We start from the raw sequence: 22805 nt of genomic DNA, 5'->3' as shown, positions 1-22805 counted from the left end.
TCTCCCAATCTCTTGTGGATCCATGTGCCTTTACTATTTCAGTACTTAAATGACTAAAACCAGATAAAAGTATGAAGAAAAGATAATGGACCTATATATGTTTTAAATAAGATCACATTTGAGAACTAATAATCACCAAAATACAAACTAAATAGTCAAGGAGAATCTAAAATAAAAAACTATGCATTTGTTAGATTTTGTTACAATGTTTATAATGTGACCCATGGCAAAATGTGTAGAATTGCAGGAAATTCGTTTTAAAACCGCCAAAATGCGTCACTGCAGTCAACTGGAAGGCCTCTAAAATGTTACGTCAGCGACCATTACCATTGGCCAGGCCCATGACCCTGCCCCCAAACATTTATTTCTTGCACAGAATAGAATAGGCTGACCTTTGTACTATGGGGGATAGTACAGTCGTGGCCAAAAGTTTTGAGAATGACACAAATATTAATTTTCACAAAGTCTGCTGCTTCAGTGTCTTTAGATATTTTTTTCAGATGTTACTATGGAATACTGAAGTATAATTACAAGAATTTCATAAGTGTCAAAGACCTGTATTGACAATTACATTAAGTTGATGCAAAGAGTCAATATTTGCAGTGTTGACCCTTCTTTTTCAAGACCTCTGCAATCTGCCCTGGCATGCTGTCAATTAACTTCTGGGCCACTTCCTGACTGATGGCAGCCCATTCTTGCATAATCAGTGCTTGGCGTTTGTCAGAATTTGTGGGTTTTTGTTTTTCCACCCGCCTCTTGAAAATTGACCACAAGTTCTCAATGGGATTAAGGTCTGGAGTTTACTGGCCTTGGACCCAAAATACCAATGTGATGTTCCCCGAGCCACTTAGTTATCACTTTTGCCTTATGGCAAGGTACTCCATCATGCTGGAAAAGGCTTTGTTTATCACCAAACGGTTCCTGGATGGTTGGGAGAAGTGGCTCTCGGAGGATGTGTTGGTACCATTCTTTATTCATGGCTGTGTTCTTAGGCAAAATTGTGAGTGAGCCCACTCCCTTGGCTGAGAAGCAACCTCACACTTGAATGGTCTCAGGATGCTTTACTGATGGTAGCGCTCACCTTCTCTTCTCCGGGCAAGTTTTTTTCCGGATGCCCCAAACAATCGGAAAGGGGATTCATCAGAGAAAATGACTTTACCCCAGTCCTCAGCAGTCCAATCCCTGTACCTTTTGCAGAATATCAGTCTGTCCCTGATGTTTTTCCTGGAGAGAAGTGGCTTCGTTGCTGCCCTTCTTGACACCAGACCATCCTCCAAAAGTCTTTGCCTCACTGTGCGTGCAGATGCACTCACACCTGCCTGCTGCCAATCCTGAGCAAGCTGTGTACTGGTGGTTCCCAGATCCCGCAGCTGAATCAACTTTAGGATGCGGTCATGGCGCTTGCTGGACTTTCTTGGGCGCCCTGAAGCCTTCTTCACAACCATTGAACCGCTCTCCTTGAAGTTCTTGATGATCCGATAAATGGTTGATTTAGGTGCAATCTTACTGGCAGCAATATCCTTGCCTGTGAAGCCCTTTTTGTGCAAAGCAATGATGACGGCACCTGTTTCCTTGCAGGTAACAATGGTTGACAGAGGAAGAACAATGATTCCAAGCACCACCCTCCTTTTGAAGCTTCCAGTCTGTTATTTGAACTCAATCAGCATGACAGAGATCTCCAGCCTTGTCCTCGTCAACACTCACACCTGTGTTAACAAGAGAATCACTGACATGATGTCAGCTGGTCCTTTTGTGGCAGGGCTGAAATGTAGTGGAAATGTTTTTGGGGGATTCGGTTAATTTGCATGGCAAAGAGGGACTTTGCAATTCATCTGATCACTCTTCATAACATTCTGGAGTATATGCAAATTGCCATCATACAAACTGAGGCAGCAGACTTTGTGAAAATTAATATTTGTGTCATTCAAAACTTTTGGCCACAACTATGTAAATCCCGACTTCAACTGTATTTTTCACACTACCGTTCAAAAGTTTGGGGTCACTTAGAAATATGCTTGTTTTCCCACGAAAACATACATGAAGTGAGATGCAAAATTAATAGGAAATTTAGTCAAGACACGCCCAATTTTTCAGTTTTTGATTTGTTAAAAAAGTTTGAAATATCCAATAAATGTCGTTCCACTTCATGATTGTGTCCCACTTGTTGTTGATTCTTCACAAAAAAATACAGTTTTATATCGTTATGTTTGAAGCCTGAAATGTGGCAAAAGGTCGCAAAGTTCAAGGGGGCCGAATACTTTCGCAAGGCACTGTAAGCAGTTTCCAGCTACAATAGTAATTTACAACATTAACAATGTCTACAATGTATTTCTGATCAATTTGATGTTAATTTAAAATCTTTCAAAAACAAGGACATTTCTAAGTGACCCCAAACTTTTGAAGGGTAGTGTATAGAAAACAGTGGACTGCATTTGGACTTTACCCTTTGCCAAAGTTTCAAAAAAAGTGCATTGTTTAAGAGTGTAAGGGTAAGAGCGAATTGAGTTATTGCACATGTGCACTTCACACAGCAGGTGTTCCCTAACGGAAATATTCAAATAAATGCTAGAACGCGCCAATTGGATCGCACTAGCTCGTGCTTGGCACTGCCTACCTCCTTGCTTGTTCTGCCCACTATGATTCATTTGCTTTCATTGGAAACAACAGGCTCTCATCTATCTCGGGTTAGTTATAAAAATCTTTGGTGCGAGCATCAAACAAACAAAGGATTTTAAAGAAGAAAAGAAAGTGGATACATTTATTCTCATGAAGAGTGTAGTAAATGGCACTGGATTAAGAATAGTCCTTAGTTGCTGCTAATGAGAAGCACAAAGCAAGTACTTTTCAAAAGATATTGGAAGTCATTACAGCCTGCTGATGTGTGTAGTAGCAGCCGGTAACAATGGATTTGGTTTCGGGTTACCTCTGGTCATGGAGCTTTTAGGCTCACTTTTCACTGCTTTGCTGCTCTAATGATAGAAGCCAAATCCCTGAGCTCTTACTATGAATTAGTCCCCAAGTAAACAACTGTTTTGAAAAGAGGGCTCATAAAGAAAATGGGCTCATAAACAAGCAGTGATCAGTTGTAGAACAATCTAAGCCAATGTCCTGGGTGCCACTGCCAACAATTCATGAACTACTTAAGGGTCCAAGCCATCTCAATCATTAAAAAGTCAGTGCAGCTTGTGAAGTTGGGGTGTCTTTCTTATTATGTGATTTAAATATTGACTAGCTATCATCAAGCTGCCCACTCAGGAAAGAACTACAAACCGTAACCAGTGCCTGCAACCTGGATCAGGTTGTCAGTCAACCTACCAGGGTAGTTACAAACAGCACAGGAATTACATCTTCAACATGTATTGATCACATCTTTACAAACACAGCAGATATTTGCTTTAAAGTAGTGTCCAAATCCATAGGATGTAGTAATCACAATATAATAGCCATATCTAGGTAAAGCAAAGTTCCAAAGGTTTGGCCTAATGTAGTGTATAAGAGGTCATACAATAAGTTTTGTAGTGATTCCTATGTTGATGATGTAAAGAATATTTGCTGGGCTGGTAGAGAGAATTATTTATTTCAGATTTAATTTCTTTCATCACATTTCCAGTGGGTCAAGTTTATATAAACTCAATTAGTATTTGGTAGCATTGCTTTTAAATTGTTTAACTTGGGTCAAATGTTTCGGGTAGCTTTCCACAAGCTTGCCACAATAAATTGGGTGAATTTTGGCCCATTCCTCCTGACAGAGTTGGTGTAACTGAGTCAGGTTTGTAGGCCTCCTTGCTCGCACACACTTTTTCAGTTCTGCCCACAAATGTTCTATACGATTGAGGTCAGGGCTTTGTGATGGCCACTCCAATACCTTGACTTCGTTGTCCTTAAAATTCTTATGGCTGAAATCCCGTTAACGGGATCGATTGGACAACAGCCAGTGAAAGTGCAGGGCGACAAATTCAAACAACAGAAATCTCATAATTAAAATTCCCCAAACATACAAGTATTATACACCATTTTAAAGATAAACTTGTTGTTAATCCAACCACAGTGTCTGATTTCAAAAAGGCTTTACGACGAAAGCATACCATGCGATTATGTTAGGTCAGCGCCAAGTCACCAAAAACACAGCCATTTTTCAGCCAAAGAGAGGAGTCACAAAAAGCAGAAAGAGATAAAAATTCATCACTAACCTTTGATGATCTTCATCAGATGGCACTCATAGGACTTCATGTTACACAATACATGTATGTTTTGTTCGATAAAGTTCATTTTTATATCCAAAAATATCAGTTTACATTGGCGCGATATTTTCAGTAATGTTTTGCCTCCAAAACATCCGGTGATTTTGCAGAGAGCCACATCAATTTACAGGAATACTCATCACAAACGTCTTATGCATAGAATTAAAGATATACTTCTCCTTAATACAACTGGTGTGTCAGATTTCAAAAAAGCTTTACGGCAACAGCACACCATGCGATAATCTGAGTACAGCGCTCAGCCAGCATACAGATACCCGCGATGTTGTTGGGTCAACAAAAGTCAGAAAGAGCATTATAAATATTCCCTTACCTTTGATGATCTTCATCGGAATGCACTTCCAGGAGTCCCAGTTCCACAATAAATGTTTGTTTTGTTCGATAAAGTCCATCATTTATGTCCAAATACCTCCTTTTTGTTCGCGTGTTTAGTCCAGTAATCCAAATGCACAAGGCGCGGGCACAAGGTCCAGACAAAAAGTCAAAAAAGTTCCATTACAGTTTGTAGAAACATGTCAAACGATGTATATAATCAATCTTAAGGATGTTTTTATCATAAATCTTCAATAATATTCCAACCGGACAATTCCTTTGTCTTTAGAAATGAAAGGGAACAGAGCTCGCGCTCACAGGCGCACGCGTGACTAAACTAAACTAAAGGCTTTCAGCCAAACCTCTGGTTGAAACAGCTCTTATTCGCTCCCCTTTCATAGTAGAAGACTGAAACAACGTTCTAAAGACTGTTGACATCTAGTGGAAGCCTTAGGAAGTGCAATCTGACCCCATAGACACTGTATATTGGATAGGCAATCACTTGAAAAACTACAAACCTCAGATTTCTCACTTCCTGGTTGGAATTTTCTCAGGTTATTGCCTGCCATATGAGTTCTGTTATACTCACATACCTTATTTTAACAGTTCTGGAAACTTTAGAGTGTTTTCTATACAAAACTGCATATACTATGCATATTCTAGCTTCTGGGCCTGAGTAACAGGCAGTTTACTATGGGCACGCTTTTCATCCGGACGTGAAAATACTGCCCCCTTGCATAAGAGGTTAAGCCATTTTGCCACCACTTTGGAAGTATGCTTGGGGTCATGGTATTTTATGAAGTACACCAGTCCCTCTTGCAGCAAAGCAACCCCACAACATGATGCTGCCACCCCGTGCCTCACGGTTGGGATGGTGTTCTTCGGCTTGCAATCCTCCCCCCTTTTCCTACAAACATAACGATGGTCATTATGGCCAAACAGTTATATTTTTGTTTCATCAGACCAGAGGACATTTCTCCAAAAAGTACAATCTTTGTCCCCATGTGCAGTTGCAAACCGTAGTCTGGCGGTTTTGGAGCAGTGGCTTCTTCCTTGCTGAGCGACCTTTCAGGTTATGTCGATATAGGACTCGTTTTACTGTGGATATAGATAGTTTTGTACCTGTTATCCTCCAGCATCTTCACAAGGTCCTTTGCTGTTGTTCTGGGATTGATTTTCACTTTTCGCACCAAAGTACGTTCATCTCTAGGAGACAGAACACGTCTTTCTGAGCGGTATGATGGCTGTGTGGTCCCATGGTGTCTATACATGCGTACTATTGTTTGTACAGATGAACGTGGTACCTTCAGGCGGAAATTGCTCCCAAGGATGAACCAGACTTGTGGAGGTCTACAATTGTATTTCTGAGGTCTTGGCTGATTTATTTTGATTTTCCCATGATGTCAAGCAAAGAGGCACTGAGTTTGAAGGTAGGCCTTGAAATACATCCACAGGTACACCTCCAATTGACTCAAATGATGTCAACACTAACTCAAAACTGCAACACTAACTCAAAAAAGTTCTGGGACACTGTAAAGTCCATGGAGAATAAGAACACCTCCTCCCAGCTGCCCACTGCACTGAAGATAGGAAACACTGTCACCACTGATAAATCCACTATAATTGAGAATTTCAATAAGCATTGTTCTACGGCTGGCCATGCTTTCCACCTGGCTACTACCCCGGTCAACAGAACTGTACCCCCCACAGCAACTCGCCCAAACTTTCCCCATTTCTCCTTCTCCCAAATCCAGTCAGCTGATGTTCTGAAAGAGCTGCAAAATCTGGACCCCTACAAATCAGCCGGGCTAGACAATCTGGACCCTTTCTTTCTAAAATGATCTGCCGAAATTGTTGCCACCCCTATTACTAGCCTGTTCAACCTCTCTTTCGTGTCGTCTGAGATTCCCAAAGATTGGAAAGCAGCTGAGGTCAACCCCCTCTTCAAAGGGGGGGAAACTCTTGACCCAAACTGCTACAGACTATCCTACCCTGCCTTTCTAAGATCTTCGAAAGCCAAGTCAACAAACAGATTACCGACCATTTCGAATCTCACCATACCTTCTCTGCTATGCAATCTGGTTTCAGAGCTGGTCATGGGTGCACCTCAGCCACGATCAAGGTCCTAAACAATATCTTAACCGCCATCGATAAGAAACATTACTGTGCAGCCATATTAATTGATCTGGTCAAGGCTTTCGACTCTGTCAATCACCACATCCTCATCGGCAGACTCGACAGCCTTGGTTTCTCAAATGATTGCCTCGCCTGGTTCACCAACTACTTCTCTGATAGAGTTCAGTGTGTCAAATCGGAGGGTCTGCTGTCCAGACCTCTGGCAGTCTCTATGGGGGTGCCACAGGGTTCAAATCTTGAACCGACCCTCTTCTCTGTATACATCAATGATGTCGCTCTTGCTGCTGGTGAGTCTCTGATCCACCTCTACGCAGACAACACCATTCTGTATACTTCTGGCCCTTCTTTGGACACTGTGTTAACAACCCTCCAGGCAAGCTTCAATGCCATACAACTCTCCTTCCGTGGCCTCCAATTGCTCTTAAATACAAGTAAAACTAAATGCATGCTCTTCAACCGATCGCTGCCTGCACCTGCCCGCCTGTCCAACATCACTACTCTGGACGGCTCTGACTTAGAATATCTGGACAATTACAAATACCTAGGTGTCTGGTTAGCCTGTAAACTCTCCTTCCAGACCCACATCAAACATCTCCAATCCAAAGTTAAATCTAGAATTGGCTTACTATTTCGCAACAAAGCATCCTTCACTCATGCTGCCAAACATACCCTTGTAAAACTGACCATCCTACCAATGTCATTTACAAAATAGCCTCCAATACTCTACTCAACAAATTGGATGCAGTCTATCACAGTGCAATCCGTTTTGTCACCAAAGCCCCATATACTACCCACCATTGCGACCTGTATACTACCCACCATTGCGACCCACCTGTAGCATGCGCTCCAGCAGGTATATCTCTCTGGTCACCCCCAAAACCAATTCTTTCTTTGGCCGCCTCTCCTTCCAGTTCTCTGCTGCCAATGACTGGAACGAACTACAAAAATCTCTGAAACTGGAAGCACTAATCTCCCTCACTAGCTTTAAGCACCAACTGTCAGAGCAGCTCACAGATTACTGCACCTGTACATAGCCCACCTATAATTTAGCCCAAACAACTACCTCTTTCCCTACTGTATTTATTTTATTTATTTTGCTCCTTTGCATCCCATTATTTTTATTTCTACTTTGCACATTCTTCCATTGCAAATCTACCATTCCAGTGTTTTACTTGCTATATTGTATTTACTTTGCCACCATGGCCTTTTTTTTGCCTTTACCTCCCTTATCTCGCCTCATTTGCTCACATTGTATATAGACTTGTTTATACTGTATTATTGACTGTATGTTTGTTTTACTCCATGTGTAACTCTGTGTCGTTGTATGTGTCGAACTGCTTTGCTTTATCTTGGCCAGGTCGCAATTGTAAATGAGAACTTGTTCTCAACTTGCCTACCTGGTTAAATAAAGGTGAAATAAAATAAAATAAATAAATAAATTAGGCTATCAGAAGCTTCTAAAGCCATGACATCATTTTCTGGAATATTCCAAGCTATTTAAAGGCACAGTCAACTTAGTGTGTGTAAACTTCTGACCCACTGGAATTGTGATACAGTGAATTATAATTGAAATAATCTGTCTGTAAACAATTGTTGGAAAAATTACTTGTGTCATGTGCAAAGTAGATGTCCTAACCGACTTGCCAAAACTATAGTTTGATAACAAGACATTTGTGGAGAGGTTGAAAAATGAGTTTTAATGACTCCAACCTAATTGTATGGAGACTTCAGACTTCAACTGTACACACACACACACGATATCATACTCACTATACATACACATGGATTTAGTACTGTAGAAATTAGGTTGTGGTGGAGTAGGGGCTTGAGGGCACACAGTGTGTTTTGAAATCTGTGAATTTATTGTAATATTTTTTCAATTGTATAAACTGCCTAAATTTTGCTGGACCCCAGGAAGAGTAGCCGTTGCTTTGGCAGCAGCTAATGGGGATCCATACTAAATACAAAAATGTAACCTATGGATTAGGGGTAGTGCATATTAAAAAGAGAGATAAGACAACTCGCTGATGCTGTTCGCTGGGAGCATAAAATTACTTACAGTAGACAAACAGACATATGATCATATCTAATAATCATAATGTATTGTACTAACAAACTGATGAGCCGGCAAACGGACTCCCTCTCCCTACCTAATTCCACCTTCTAATGTCGTACCTCATATTTATGGTAACGGCTAAATTAAGTAAAAGGCTTAAAAATGCTGAAAGGTAATATCATTGGCAATTCCAGTGTAAGTGCAGGAGGGTTTGTCAATATTAATTTTCCTGAGCCCAAAGAAGCGTCCCGACTGGTGGGTCATTTATCCACAGAGCTTGAATCATGCACTCCACAGCAAAATCGACCACGATCCGACGCCCAGGGCAAAGAGCTATGGCCTTGACCTTTGACCCCTAAAAGCCCACCAACCTCCCCAAAAAAGAACATTGCATGAACACCTCTGGCCAATGTCCATCAGATTCCCGGCTTCAGCATCAACATGCATTGTGTGAACATCAATGCATATAAAACGGATATACTGTAGAGGCCCTGTTGGGACTGATTAGGCTTTTGCGTTTACATATGGTATTGAACAAATTTGAGAGACATTACTGGGGATTTTCAATACAGCATTACAACAATAATTAACTAGTATTTACATCAAAAACAAAATGCGCCACAAACGTCACTCACCTTTTTTCTTCAGGAAAACTTTTCTGGTTTCCAGTGGACTTTGACTCACTTTATGGTTCTGTAAAAATTTCACAGCTGTGGCTATCTGTGGAAAACAAAGAAAGAATGTAGAAAAGGTTGGATTTCAACTTCAAGAATACAAAGATTATCCATCTGTATACAACAGCAAACAAACATTCTCACTCAGTCTAGACAGAAGTGGTAGCCTAGGTTTGTTAAAACCCAGACATGGTATAAATTGATTTGTTTGAAAGTCACTTCTGAAAACTTCCCTGCATCGAGTATTAAGACCACCTGACCACTTTCTAGATAATTCCGGAGAATGACCAAATCAGCTGTTATAAAATTAGCCCATCAAAGAGTGCTGGACAAATGGAGTATGGAGCTTAATTCGCTATCATCCTCTTACAAGACAAACTTCCAGTCTTAAGTGCGTGGGGGAAGAAAATCTATACTTAATGCAGAGGTGATCATTTGTATCTAATAACTTAAGAATCCTTGGCTGAAAACTTCTGTAATTCTTCCAGTTAAAAACGCACCATGATCAAATCACTAAAGCCTAAATGTTGTAATGACTCGAGACGTTAATGCACTAGAACGTTAAATGGCATCAGAACATCAGTAGTTTCAAGTGCACGGCATTCATCAATTCTATTATGTTTTCCTTCGAGATGCACCTTAATTTACCCCACTCCAGTTTGCTTTTCCAAGAATTAGAGAAAAAAAAAAACATCCTTAAATGCTATTAAAACATACATTTGAAGTGGGCGCCTTGAAGTGGTGCCTCTTAAAACAGATAAACATTAAATAACATGGAGAACGGGGGAAACACACACTGGCAAGGAGGGCTTAGATGACTTGTTATCTCACCTGTGGTCCCCTGTGATTCAATTGTAAAAGTCATCCCTCTAATAGGTTAAAAGGTTTTGATTACCCTTGCTTTTCTTGGAGTGTTGAAAGAAAAAAAAGTGATTGAGCACACTGCCAGTGGGTAATTCATTTTGGGTAATGCATTGCATATACTAAAGACCTGTTTCAATCCAAAATAATGACATTTTTAAACTCATCTAAAAAAGGGGCAGCTATGGCAGGGAAGCAGTCTAAAAAGCCATATTATTCTGTGACAAAACACAGTGTGGTGTGGGTGTGATGAAAACGTACTACTCCTCAACATCCAAGTTTTGCCACGTGAAATGCATCCAAACTCAAATGATAGTGATCTATTATCAGCCTTAGACATCTGTATTGTATGTCAGAGAGGTTGAGCGATCTTTGAAAACATGACCATTATTGTTTAGTTATTCCTACAGTGGCATAACATGACTTATTATAAAATACTAAGTTTAAAATGGGGCCAAGTTGTATCATTTTATCAAAGGAGTAGACAAACCGTTCAGAAATATTTATTATCCATTTATTCACCATAACATTAGCATGACCTTTGATGTACACAAGGGTTGCACAAGGGGTGTGGAAATTCCTGGATCTCTATATGCTGAGGGCTTATTAAAGTCAGTCGCCCGGAACCTTCATTGTGACAAGCAGATTAAACCATTTGCATGGTGAACCACCGACTGATGTTTGAGGAGAACATATATCTGTGTGATAACAAGATGGAAATATTCTGGCTTTTAGGATTCTGAAAGATCATTTACTGATTCAGTGAGTGAAAAGGCCATAAAATGTGCAGCTAAATTAATCCAGGACAATAGGTAATGAATGAAAACTAGAAAAGAATGGATAACATATTGCTAATAAACTGAGGCTAACAAGGCTATAGAACCGCATTAATTGTAGTGACTGAAAGATTGAGACGTGAGAGGAAAATAACCTAAATGTGGAAGAATACGCTACATTTGTTTACATTATTTCCTTAAACTATAAATATTGTACAATTGACAAGTATCTTGTCATCTATGTTAAAACTAAAATGTTGTAATCTACAGTATGTGTCGACATAAAAAAAAAGAAAGTACAACATCAAAAAAAATCTAAAAACTAATAAGTCAAAATGTCAATTTTAGTAAAATGGTTGTAGTGTATCTTCAGGGAGGGTAAAAGTGCTGTTCTTAGCAGATGACATAGCTGGTTTGCACAAGTTCCACCCAGACATCTCAATCAATTATAACCACATTGCACAGATTTCAGTCTTGTCTTGTTATTGACTTATAGATCATCCCTGCTATAGTGTACGGTAGCACATAATTGGGCTTTTAAGGGGTGGGCTGTATGTTAGTACAAGGCACATTTGGTTTGGCAGGATAAATATCAATTGAAATTAAAATGGTGGGTGTGTCTGGCTTTTCCGAATACCGGTAAATACCTTTTGGTTAGTTGAACAATCATTTTCTAATGCTTCTTGTAAAGCTAAAATTGCTAATGCACCAAAGTGCTCCATGTACTGACCAATAATCTTTACAAATGAGATAACCAATAAAGTGTCAGGTACAGCCGAAAAAGAGGCGAAAACTCAATCATAGGAAGAGATGAACACTAACCAATGTGCTTTAAGAGAGTGAAGTTGATGAGCGGACAAGATTACAGCATCATTATTGAGTTTGAATTGGCACTTCTTCTTTTTTTTTACCTTGAATCTTTACTTTAACATTTTGAAAAATGTCTAGCAAACCTAATTATGTTTGAACTAACCAGTAGAATGTTTTTTTCTCTCACTAGTAACAGCATTGAAGTAAAATATTGGTTTTAACCTATGAACATTTACCAATGCACTATTATTAGTTACATTTTTGAAAAATAAAACACTTGGAAAATACTGACTAACTGGCTGGGAGGGCACTGTGCTTTTATTTAATCGTTTCCTTTTTGTTGGTGGAGGTTTTTTGATGTTTAACTGTATGAATATATGAAACCATAAAATATTTTTTTAAAGGGTGCGTTGCTTAGAAATGCTGCCATACAACGGCCATATTGAAAAATAGGATTTCCTGAGTGACTATATTTAGAGGTCAAGTGGGGTTTCAAGAGTTTTCATTTCACTTTTTAGTTTTCCAAGAGAAAAAGCACTCTTACAAAAGCTGAGAAGTGTAAAAGACTTAACACAGAAAACTTAAGGGATCAATGTTACAAAAGTAGAGGTGGAAGTATGTGAAGATTGAGTAAGAATTGTCATATAGAATGAACAGGAACAGATTGTTTCCAAACTGATGGTAGTCTATACTAAAGCTATATCATACCCATGAAGGCACAGATGCAAAGTGAGGGAGGTGCTGAATTGATGTCATTATCAAAGTAAGACCACCAATAATGTGAACTTCGATAGCAACAATTCCACAGATCGTTGCTGTAAATGAGAATGTGTTCCTAGTCAACTTACCAGGTAAAAAAAAAAAGAAATGCCCAACATTGTCACTGAGCGCTACTGTAACTAGCTAATGTTAAAGGATCATCGTATCACAAGCTTCGTAAAGAACAGGTGTAAACTAACAGTGAAATGCTTACTTACGGGTCCTTTTCCAACAATGCAGATTAAATATATATTTTTTAAACATTGAAATAGTGACACGTGGAATAAATACACAGTGAATAACAAATAACAATAATGAGTAAAATTAAGATGGTTATATAGAGGGAGTACCAGTACTGATAGTCCTGAATGACAGTTCAGAATGAATCGTGAATAGTGATGAGTGAGAAAGATAGACACACAAATATCTTACCCCAAAGCCATGCTAACCTCTCACCATTACAATAACAGGGGAGGTTAGCATTTTTTGGGGGGTATGACATTTGTGTGTCTAACTTTCTCACTCATCATTATTACGATTAATTCAGGACTATTTGTGATCATGGTAGCATCCACATTAATGTAGAAGTGTTTAGAAACATTTTATTCTTATTTACAATAAAAGTGACTCCAAAATTACACAACACATTATTTACCATTAATTTCTATTGGGCAGGTAGCCAAGTGGTTAGAGCGTTGGGCCAGTAACCGAAAAGGTTGCTTGATCGAATCCCCAAGCTGACAAGGTAAAAATCGGTCATTTTGCCCTTGAGCAAGGCAGTTAAACCACTGTTCGCCAGGCGCCGAAGACGTGGATGTCGATTAAGGGAGCCCACCGACCTCTCTGATTCAGAGGGGTTGTGTTAAATGCGGAAGACACATTTCAGTTGATGGTTGTTGTACAACTGACTAGGTATCCCCCTCTCCCTTTCATTCAATGGGCACAAAATAATCTGAAACACAACCAAAACAAAAATTTGTCCCAATGCATCCAACAAGTTTGTAAAGTCACAATCTTGATGTAATTATTGCGTGCTAAGTGAATTTGTCCCAATTCTTTTAGTCCCACAAAAATGGGGGGACTATGTACAAAAAATGCTGTAATTTCTAAACAGTTCACCCGATATGGATGAAAAGAGCCTCTAGGGCTGGGCTGTATACCATATACTGGTATTGATGCATGGACCGACCGGTTTGGGTTTTTACTTTATCTTCAATAACAGTATTTGAATGCTTGGTTTGTTAAAATTACATTTTTATAGTTTACTACACTACTTGAGTCATCTCTCTCGGCTCCCTCTCTCCATGCTGCTTTCCACACAGACCTAGCCCGTCACTCAAGGAGCGCATTTGTTGTTACTTCACCAGAAGACACTTGCGTTCAGTCTGCATGGTCAATGCAACAATGTTGATGATTACAATGCTGTTTACACTTGCTTCTTAGCCGCTAATGAAAATCGCTAGTTAGCTGGTCAGAGTAAACGTAGCTAGCTATACAGCCTGATACCAATGAGGGTGTAGAACTAAATCAGCATGTTGTCTGTGTAACAGTATCTTCTAAATCAAAGAAGAATAAGCCAAGCATGAATATGTTAGCTACATGAAGTAGATAAGAGAAAACATTTAATGTAGCCAAAGGATATAAGGTCCCCTAGGAAACGCTGACAAACACTTTGGTTCCTGCCCTGTCACATTAACTCCTCCCTGGCATTTTTAGCCATTGTGATGTAAAATAACACTGTTTTTAAAGTGCCCACTATTACACTACATGGCCAAAAGTATGTGAAACACCTGCTCGTCCAACATGCCATTTCAAAATCATGGGCATTAATATGAAGTTGGTCCCCCCTTTTCTGCTATAACAGCCTCCACTCTTCTGGGAAGGCTTTCCACTATATGTTGGAACATTGCTGTGGTGACTTGCTTCCATTCAGCCACCAGAGCATTAGTGAGGTCGGGCACTGATGTTGGGCGATTAGGCCTGGCTCGCAGTCGGTGTTCCAATTCATCCCAAAGGTGTTTGATGGGGTTGAGGTCAGGGCTCTGTGCAGGCCAGTCAAGTTCTTCCACACTCGTCTTGACAAACCCTTTCTGTATGGCCCTCGTTCTGTGCACAGGGCATTGTCATGCTGAAACAGCAAAGGGTCTTCCTCAAACTGTTGCCACCAAGTTGGAAGCACAGAATCGTCTAGAATGTCATTGTATGCTGTAGCGTTAAGATTTCCCTTCACTGGAACTAAGGGGCCTAGCCCGAACTATGAAAAACAGCCCCAGACCGTTATTCCTCATCCACCAAACTTTACAGTTGGCACTATGCATTGGAGCAAGTAGCATTCTCCTGGCATCCGCCAAACCCAGATAAGTCCGTCAGACCGCCAGATGGTGAAGCGTGATTCATCACTCCAGAGTCCAATGGCGGCGAGGAATACACCACTCCAGCGGACGCTTGGCATTGTGCATGGTGACCTTAAGCTTGTGTGCGGCTGCTCGGCCATGGAAACACATTTCATGAAGGTCCCAAGTGAATAGTAACTGTGCTGACGTTGCTTCCAAAGGCAGTATGGAACTCACTAGTGACTGTTGCAACTGAGGACAGAAGATTTTTTACAAGCTATTCACTTCAGCACTCAGCAGTTACATTCTGTGAGCTTGTGTGGCCTACCACTTCGCGGCTGAGCCGCTGTTGCTCCTAGGCGTTTCCACTTCATAATAACAGCACTTCTAGTTGACCGGGCCAGCTCTAGCAGTGCAGAAATTTGGTAAACTGACTTGTTGGAAAGGTGGACTCCTATGGCGGTGCCACGTTGAAAGTCACTGAGCTCTTCAGTACGGGCCATTCTACTGCCAATGTTTGTCTATGGAGATTGCATAGCTGTGGCCTCGATTTTATACATCTGTCAGCAACGGGTATGGCTGAAATAGCCAAATCCACTAATTTGAAGGGGTGTCCACATACACTGCATGGCCAAAAGTATATTTTCAACTATAGAATTAGAATAATCATTATTTTTCCATGATTCCAACCGTTCACTCAAGGATTTTGATCTAAATCTCAAGTCAAATCGCAATTGCAACATTTGGTTAAAAATAAGGCTTAGGTTTTTTGCCCATATCATGCAGCCCTATGTTGCAGTGTGGAAATTATCTTAAATGAGAGCAGAAAATGCAGAAATGTATGAAGATGCAGAAAGATATTTTGGGTTGAAGTTTAACTGAGCAGTATAAAACAATCTAAATGGAGAGAGACCAATTGAAATCACTTAGAATATTCAGTGCATTCGGAAAGTATTCAGACCCCTTGACTTTTTCCACGTTATTACGTTACAGCCTTATTCTAAAATGAATTTTAAAAAACAAATCAAATCTACACACAATACCCCATAATGACAACGCAAAAATGGATTTTTATACATTTTGCAAATAAAATAAAACTTCACATTTACATGAATTATTCAGACCCTTTACTCAATACTTTGCTGAAGCACCTTAGGCTTTTTTGGGGGGTCTGAAAACTTTCCGAATGCACTGTACATGTTGCCATCCTAGGGTTACGCACTACTCAAAACAAATTTTGAACTGTTATTATTCACAAACATCAAATACAGTCAATAATTTTAAAAACTGTGATGTGATATATTTCATAGTTTAGAATTTCCGCCTAAGTAGACATCCCCAAGCTATTTACTTACATTTTTCATGAGATTTCCATAAACAATAACTGGTAATGTTGCATAGTCTTAGAAAGGTCTGGAACTCACCTTTCTTGCAAAAATGTTTAATAAATTGCTGAGGTGTACTTTTGAGGACACAATCTCAAGTACATAGTGCAAATACTATAAAAATATGAAAAAGCATATATTTTTCCCTATTCAACAAAAGTAGGGCAATAGGGCTTGAAATGACTGAAATGCTTTCTAAATATAGTAACAATCAAATGATAAACAACTTACTGTATGTAATATTTCACATTTCTTGCAACTGTCAAATAAATATGATCATACTTAGTGACTACATCATTGGCACTATTCATATAAGTGACAAATGTTCTTTCTCCTTAACGTCAACTGAGTGGCACAGAGACACAGTTCAAATGTGTGCAGACTAGTTATAACTTCAGCTTTAAACATGAACAGATTTTGTCAGTCTGTGACGAAGAGAATGTGGTCTTGTTTCAATTCTATGAAATTATTTCATATTTTTTTGAGAGCTCTAAATCCAGCTGAGAACATCACAGTGAGATGAAACTACAACGCCTGGGTGGAGAAAGAGAAAATGTATTATTTGTCTGGATAGGAGCAAAAATTTGACACGTCACTCACTATGCAAATGTTGGGTCCGAAACCTGACACTTCAAGTCAGCTCCGTGGAAATGGAGAGCAGACCGATGGGGATTTCTGGCACTATAAGGCACGGGACTCCACGGCATTCCCAGAGTGCTTTGTACACCAAAATGTCAGTAGGAACTGGTCCCGAACCGCTCAACATCTAACAACATCAGCACCAAATTGAGTTACACTAAAACACTAGTCGTACTTTTCAGAGCAAATGTTTGGCCTTTTTTTTCTCCAAATAGTGGAGGTTTAGCATAACTGCCAAGGTCTAAACCACATAAAATCTGCTCAAGTCATGGGGTAAATAAACAAGATGTAAGAGGCATTTCAGTAAGTGAAAATCAATTCATAAAATGTTTCATTCATTAGAAATTAACTTGCTCACATTAAACTCTGAGCCAAGTCTTATATTCTACAAAAAAGGTATGTGTACATTTATCTGCAATAATGAACACTATGAGAAGGACAGAACAACTAGCGGCCAGGGGGAGCAACAATGGAGGGCTAAAATGAAATCATTAGCAAGTATAGGATTCAGTCTCAGTGCGAATCAATTCATTTCAAATTGGCCTGTACATTTGTGGAGAAGCACCCCTGATACTATAATAGGCTAATAGACATGGACAAAATTGTGTTAGGCTGGTCTCAAATTTCCCCCAAACAATAGTTTGCAGGACTGAAAAAAGAGAAAGAAGGAGAGGGAGAAAAATTAAGCTTATATTAATTAGGCTATATGCTTTCAGGGGCGATTCACTAACATGGATGGTTGTCTTAAATGCTTAACCCAATTGCTTTGTGTTACCAGAACCCTGCTAAAAGGAATGGTTTAATACAATTAAAGTATTTCCTTTTCTCTCTTAACTGGTTGATATACCCAACAGTGCTTTAACTCCATTTTATAACTACATCTTTAAATGCCCTTCTAATTGTTACATCTTTCCCGCCTACTGTGACCTTTAGCTAAGGAAGCAGAGCCTCATGGGAGCAGCTGTGTGAAATCAGTGACCCTGGGAGACATGGAAGAGTGTGGCGAAACAGAACCATCTATGTGGATATCAATGCCGGCGCCACACAAAGTCAACATTACCTACAACAGTAGCTCTTCCAAAGTTTAAACATCCGAAGGGTCAGGCAATGGCAATACCGGGATCTTTGAAATTGGACCTTTGATTTCATGTTCTGCGTTAAACTGTTGGTTTCTGTTCTGCGTTTAACTGTTCGGTGTCAGCTTGTTTGACTGTTTTGGATTGTTGAGGCATTCCCCGTTATTCCCTGTTGTTACCTCATATACAGTGCATTAGGAATGTATTCAACCCCCCCCCCCCCTAACATGTTGTTGCTTTACAGCCATATATTTAAATGATGAAAAAAAAAATCTTCATCAACCTGCACACAATACCCCCAATGACAAAGCCAAAACAGGTTTAGACATTTTTGCAGATGTTTTAAAAATAAAAAACAGAAATGCCTTATTTACATACAGTAAGTATTCAGACCCTTTGCTATGAGACGCAAAATTGAGCTCAGGTGTATCCTGGTTCCATTGATCATCCTTAAGATGTTTCTACAACTTGATTGGAGTCCACCTGTGGGTATATTCAATTGATTGGACGTGATTGGGAAAGGCACATATCTGTCTATATAAAAGATCCCACAGTTTAGAGTCCATGTCAGAGCTAAAAGGAATTTTCTGGAATTGTTTGTAGAGCTCATAGACAGGATTGTGTTGAGGCACAGATCTGGGGAAAGGTACAAACACATTTCTGCAGCATTGAATGTCCCCAAGAACAGTGGCCTCCATCATTCTTAAAAATGGAAGAAGTTTGGAACCACCAAGGCTCTTCCTAGAGCTGGCCACCTGGCCAAACTGAGCAATCGGGGGAGAAGGGCCTTGGTCAAGGAGGTGACCAAGAACCCGATGGTCAATCTGACAGCTCGACTAAACAGGCCTTTATGGTAGAATGGCCAGACAGAAGCCACCCCTCAGTAAATGTCACATGACAGCCCACTTGGGGATGCCAAAAGGCACCTAAAGACTCACCATGAGAAACAAGATTCTCTGGTCTGATGAAACCAAGACTGAACTCTTTGGCCTGAATGCCAGGCATCATGTCTGGAGGAAACCTGACACCATCCCTACGGTGAAGCATGGTGGTGGCAGCATCATGCTGTGGGGATGTTTTTCAGCGGCAGGGACTGGGAGACTAGTCAGGATCGAGGAAAAGATGAACGGAGCAAAGTACAGAGAGACCCTTGATGAAAACCTGCTCCAGATAGATCAGGACCTCAGACTGGGGCGAAGGTTGACCTTCCAACAAGACAACAACCATAAGCACACAGCCAAGACAACACAGGAATGGCTTCAGGACAAGTCTCTGAATGTCCTTGAGTGGTCCAGCCAGATCCCAGACTTAAACCGGATCGAACATCTCTGGAGAGACCTAAAAATAGCTATTCAGCGACACTCCCCATCCAACCTGACAGAGCTTCATAGGATCTGCAGAGAAGAATGGGAGAAACTCCCCAAATACAGGTGTACCAAGCTTGTAGCGTCATCATACCCAAGAAGACTCGAGGCTGTAATGGCTGCCAAAGGTGCTTCAACAAAGTACTGAGTAAAGGGTCTGAATACTTATGTAAATGTGATTGCAAATGTATTACACATTTTTTTTTTAAAATAACACTTCCAAAAACCCATTTTTGCATTGTCATTATGGGGTATTGTGTGTAGACTGGATTAAATGTTGTTTTTCTCATCATTTCAGAATAAGGCTGTAACGTGACAAAATGTGGAAAAAGTCAAGAGGTCTGAATACTTTCTGAATGCACTGTATGAATCAAAACTGAAAAGGGGGTAACGACCAACTTGTTTAAATGTGTAACATGCTCCCCTGCTAATGACAAAAGTATAATATAGTTCCCGTTTTACATCTGTTAAGATGCTCAAGAGGTAGGGTGGGGTTGGTTTTCCAAGATATAGAATTTTCCAAATGTGGTTAATCTTTATTGAATAATCTTAACTTCTGAAATTAAAAAGGTCAGCGTGAACGTTTCAATGCACAAAAAGGGCCATGGAAAACTTCATTGACGTTTGGTTGGCAAAGGTTTAAAAATAACAGACAGGCTGCATGTGTGACAACTTTAGCCCCATGGGCAAGGCTACAAACATGACATCAACATCACATTACGCAATTTTAAAGGGGGGTGGTGGACGGAAATCAGTCTCTTTTGCGACCAGTGCACATTCAGACCAAACTTTCCATTCATAAGTATTTGCCTATCAGATGTTCTTCGTCACAACTAGGCCTAACAGTTGAATTGGTCAATGCGATGGAACTTTGCAGGCTGGAACTCGTGTGAGGCCAGATCTAGACCCTTCAATCAAGCTGTCCCTCACAAAATAAAGCTTTTAGATCAGCACAGATTATATCAGGCCTGTTTATGATGGACTCTTATTCTAGAAATCACATTTTTTTTATGAAATGTGTAAACACCCCCATCCCATTCATAGACATATTTCCTTACGAAAAAAGAACAGGGATATATCTACACTTGAAGATAGAAGTTTACATACACCTTAGCCAAATACATTTAAACTCAGTTTTTCACAATTCCTGACATTTAATCATAGTAAATATTCCCTGTTTTAGATCAGTTAGGATCACCACTTTATTTTAAGAAGGTGAAATGTCAGAATAATAGGAGAGAGAATGATTATGCTTTAGTTTCTTTCATCACATTCCCAGTGGGTCAGAAGTTTACATACACTCAATTAGTATTTGGTAGCATTGCCTTTAAATTGTTTAACTTGGGTCAAATGTTTCACAAGCTTCCCACAATAAGTTGGGTGAATTTTGGCCAATTCCTCCTGACAGAACTGGTGTAACTGAGTCAGGTTTGTAGGCCTTTCCAGTTCTGCCCACACATTTTCTATAGGATTGAGGTCAGGTCTTTGTGATGGCCACTCCAAATACCTTGACTTTGTTGTGCTTAAGCCATTTTGCCACAATTTTGGAAGTATGTTTGGTGTCATTGTCCATTTGCGACCAAGCTTAAACTTCCTGACGGATGTCTTGAGATGTTGCTTCAATATATATCCATATAATTTTACATCCTGGCCATCTATTTTGTGAAGTGCACCAGTCCCTTCTGCAGCAAAGCACCCCAACCACATGATGCTGCCACCCCTGTGCTTCAGGTTTGGGATGGTGTTCTTCGGCTTGCAAGCCTCCCCCTTTTTCCTCCAAACTTAACGTTGGGCATTTTGGCCAAACAGTTCTACTTTTGTTTCATCAGACCAGAGGACATTTCTCCAAAAAGTACGATCTTTGTCCCCATGTGCAGTTGCAAACCGATACACCTCCAATTGACTCAAATGATGTCAATTAGCCTATCAGAAGCTTCTAACGCCATGATATCATTTTCTGGAATTTTACAAGCTGTTTAAAAGGCACAGTCAATTTAGTGTATGTAAACTTCTGGCCCACTGGAATTGTGATACAGTGAATTATAAGTGAAATAATCAGTCTGTGAACAATTGTTGTAAAAATTACTTGTCATGCACAAAGTAGATGTCCTAACTGACTTGCCAAAACTATAGTTTGTTAACAAGACATTTGTGGAGTGGTTAAAAAACGAGTTAATGACTTCAACCTAAGTGTATGTAAACTTACGACTTCAACTGTTATCTATTAAGGGACGTGTTTCAGCAGGTTGAAGACATGGCATCTCATGATGTTAGGATCATTACATTGAAACTTAGGACAAAGTGTCTGAAGTTCTCTCTTTGTCAGTTACAGTTCACATACATTGAATCATTCACCTCCTAAAAATTGTGTAAGTTTGATGAGAAATATTGATAAACAATCAACATTTTGATGGTCCGGTTAAGTTACACATTCAAAACAAAATTGGGTATCTACTATAACATTTTCAAAAGGTTTACATTTTGGACTAGGCTATAACCCATAAAAAATGGCCATCTAAAATCTACAGTTCCTTGAGTAAACAAAAACTACAGTATTCAAATAAAACATCCCTCATGAAGTATTAACTTTATATTAATGTTATTTTTTTCCAATGGCTGCATAGGGTCGAGTTAGCCTCACCAAAACACAAACATATGACTGCTTGGATAAATACATCCACATAGTGGTAGGGGCTGGGTCTGGTGCCGCCCCCATGACTAAAGACCACTACCCCTATCAGTGACACTTCACTTTCACTCACTTTGGCCAAAAGACCGGCATATATATCCCACAAATTTATTTTAATTCAGGTAAAAGGCCTAAACAAGAAGGCTGGGGCCGCTCTGACAGATAAGGGTCATCAGAGATTAAACTGTGGCACTTTAGCTGGAGAAAGCAGCAGTGGTGTAGCACAACAAAACTACTCAGCCACCACAAACATTCAAGCCCCTTCTCAGCAGCAATCCAGTAATGGATACTTCCTTGGCTTCTCTATTGGTCAAAATGTTTTCATACAATAATTTAATTCAGAAACACTTTTACAAAGCAGGAGTGATCAATTTTAATTAGTTGATTTTTTTTCTCAATCGCATAAAATGTAATGTACTGCCATCGATCTCCTTTGTTCTTTAATGCAGTGCCTCTTTCCTGTAATTTGAAGCTTTATTTTTTTTTTTACTCTTACAGTCAATGATGACATTTTGTGACAAGCAGCTCCACTTGTCTTTTATGAGCATTACCGGAAACAAAGACACATAAACGCAAATAGAAATAATTTAAAAGAATACAGTAAACTGAATGTGTTGCCACAAAAATAATTTCAATTTTAAAAACATAAAGTGCTCACAGGAATACATGTACACTG

At 39.7% G+C, this 22805-nt stretch overlaps 1 protein-coding gene across 1 annotated transcript in view; it reads right to left on the bottom strand.

The window, feature by feature from the left end:
• Positions 1-22805, bottom strand: part of pex14 (peroxisomal biogenesis factor 14) — a 104848-nt gene that overhangs the window by 48559 nt on the left and 33484 nt on the right. The window contains exon 3 of the mRNA XM_021616103.3: positions 9399-9483. Within this exon, the coding sequence (XP_021471778.3) occupies positions 9399-9483 (85 nt within the window). The remainder of the gene's footprint in view (positions 1-9398; positions 9484-22805) is intronic.

This window comes from Oncorhynchus mykiss, chromosome 9 (assembly GCF_057628025.1).
Source record: "Oncorhynchus mykiss isolate SJ-2025 chromosome 9, ASM5762802v1, whole genome shotgun sequence".
Classification (NCBI taxonomy): domain Eukaryota; kingdom Metazoa; phylum Chordata; class Actinopteri; order Salmoniformes; family Salmonidae; genus Oncorhynchus; species Oncorhynchus mykiss.
This window is presented reverse-complemented; position numbering and strand designations above follow the sequence as displayed.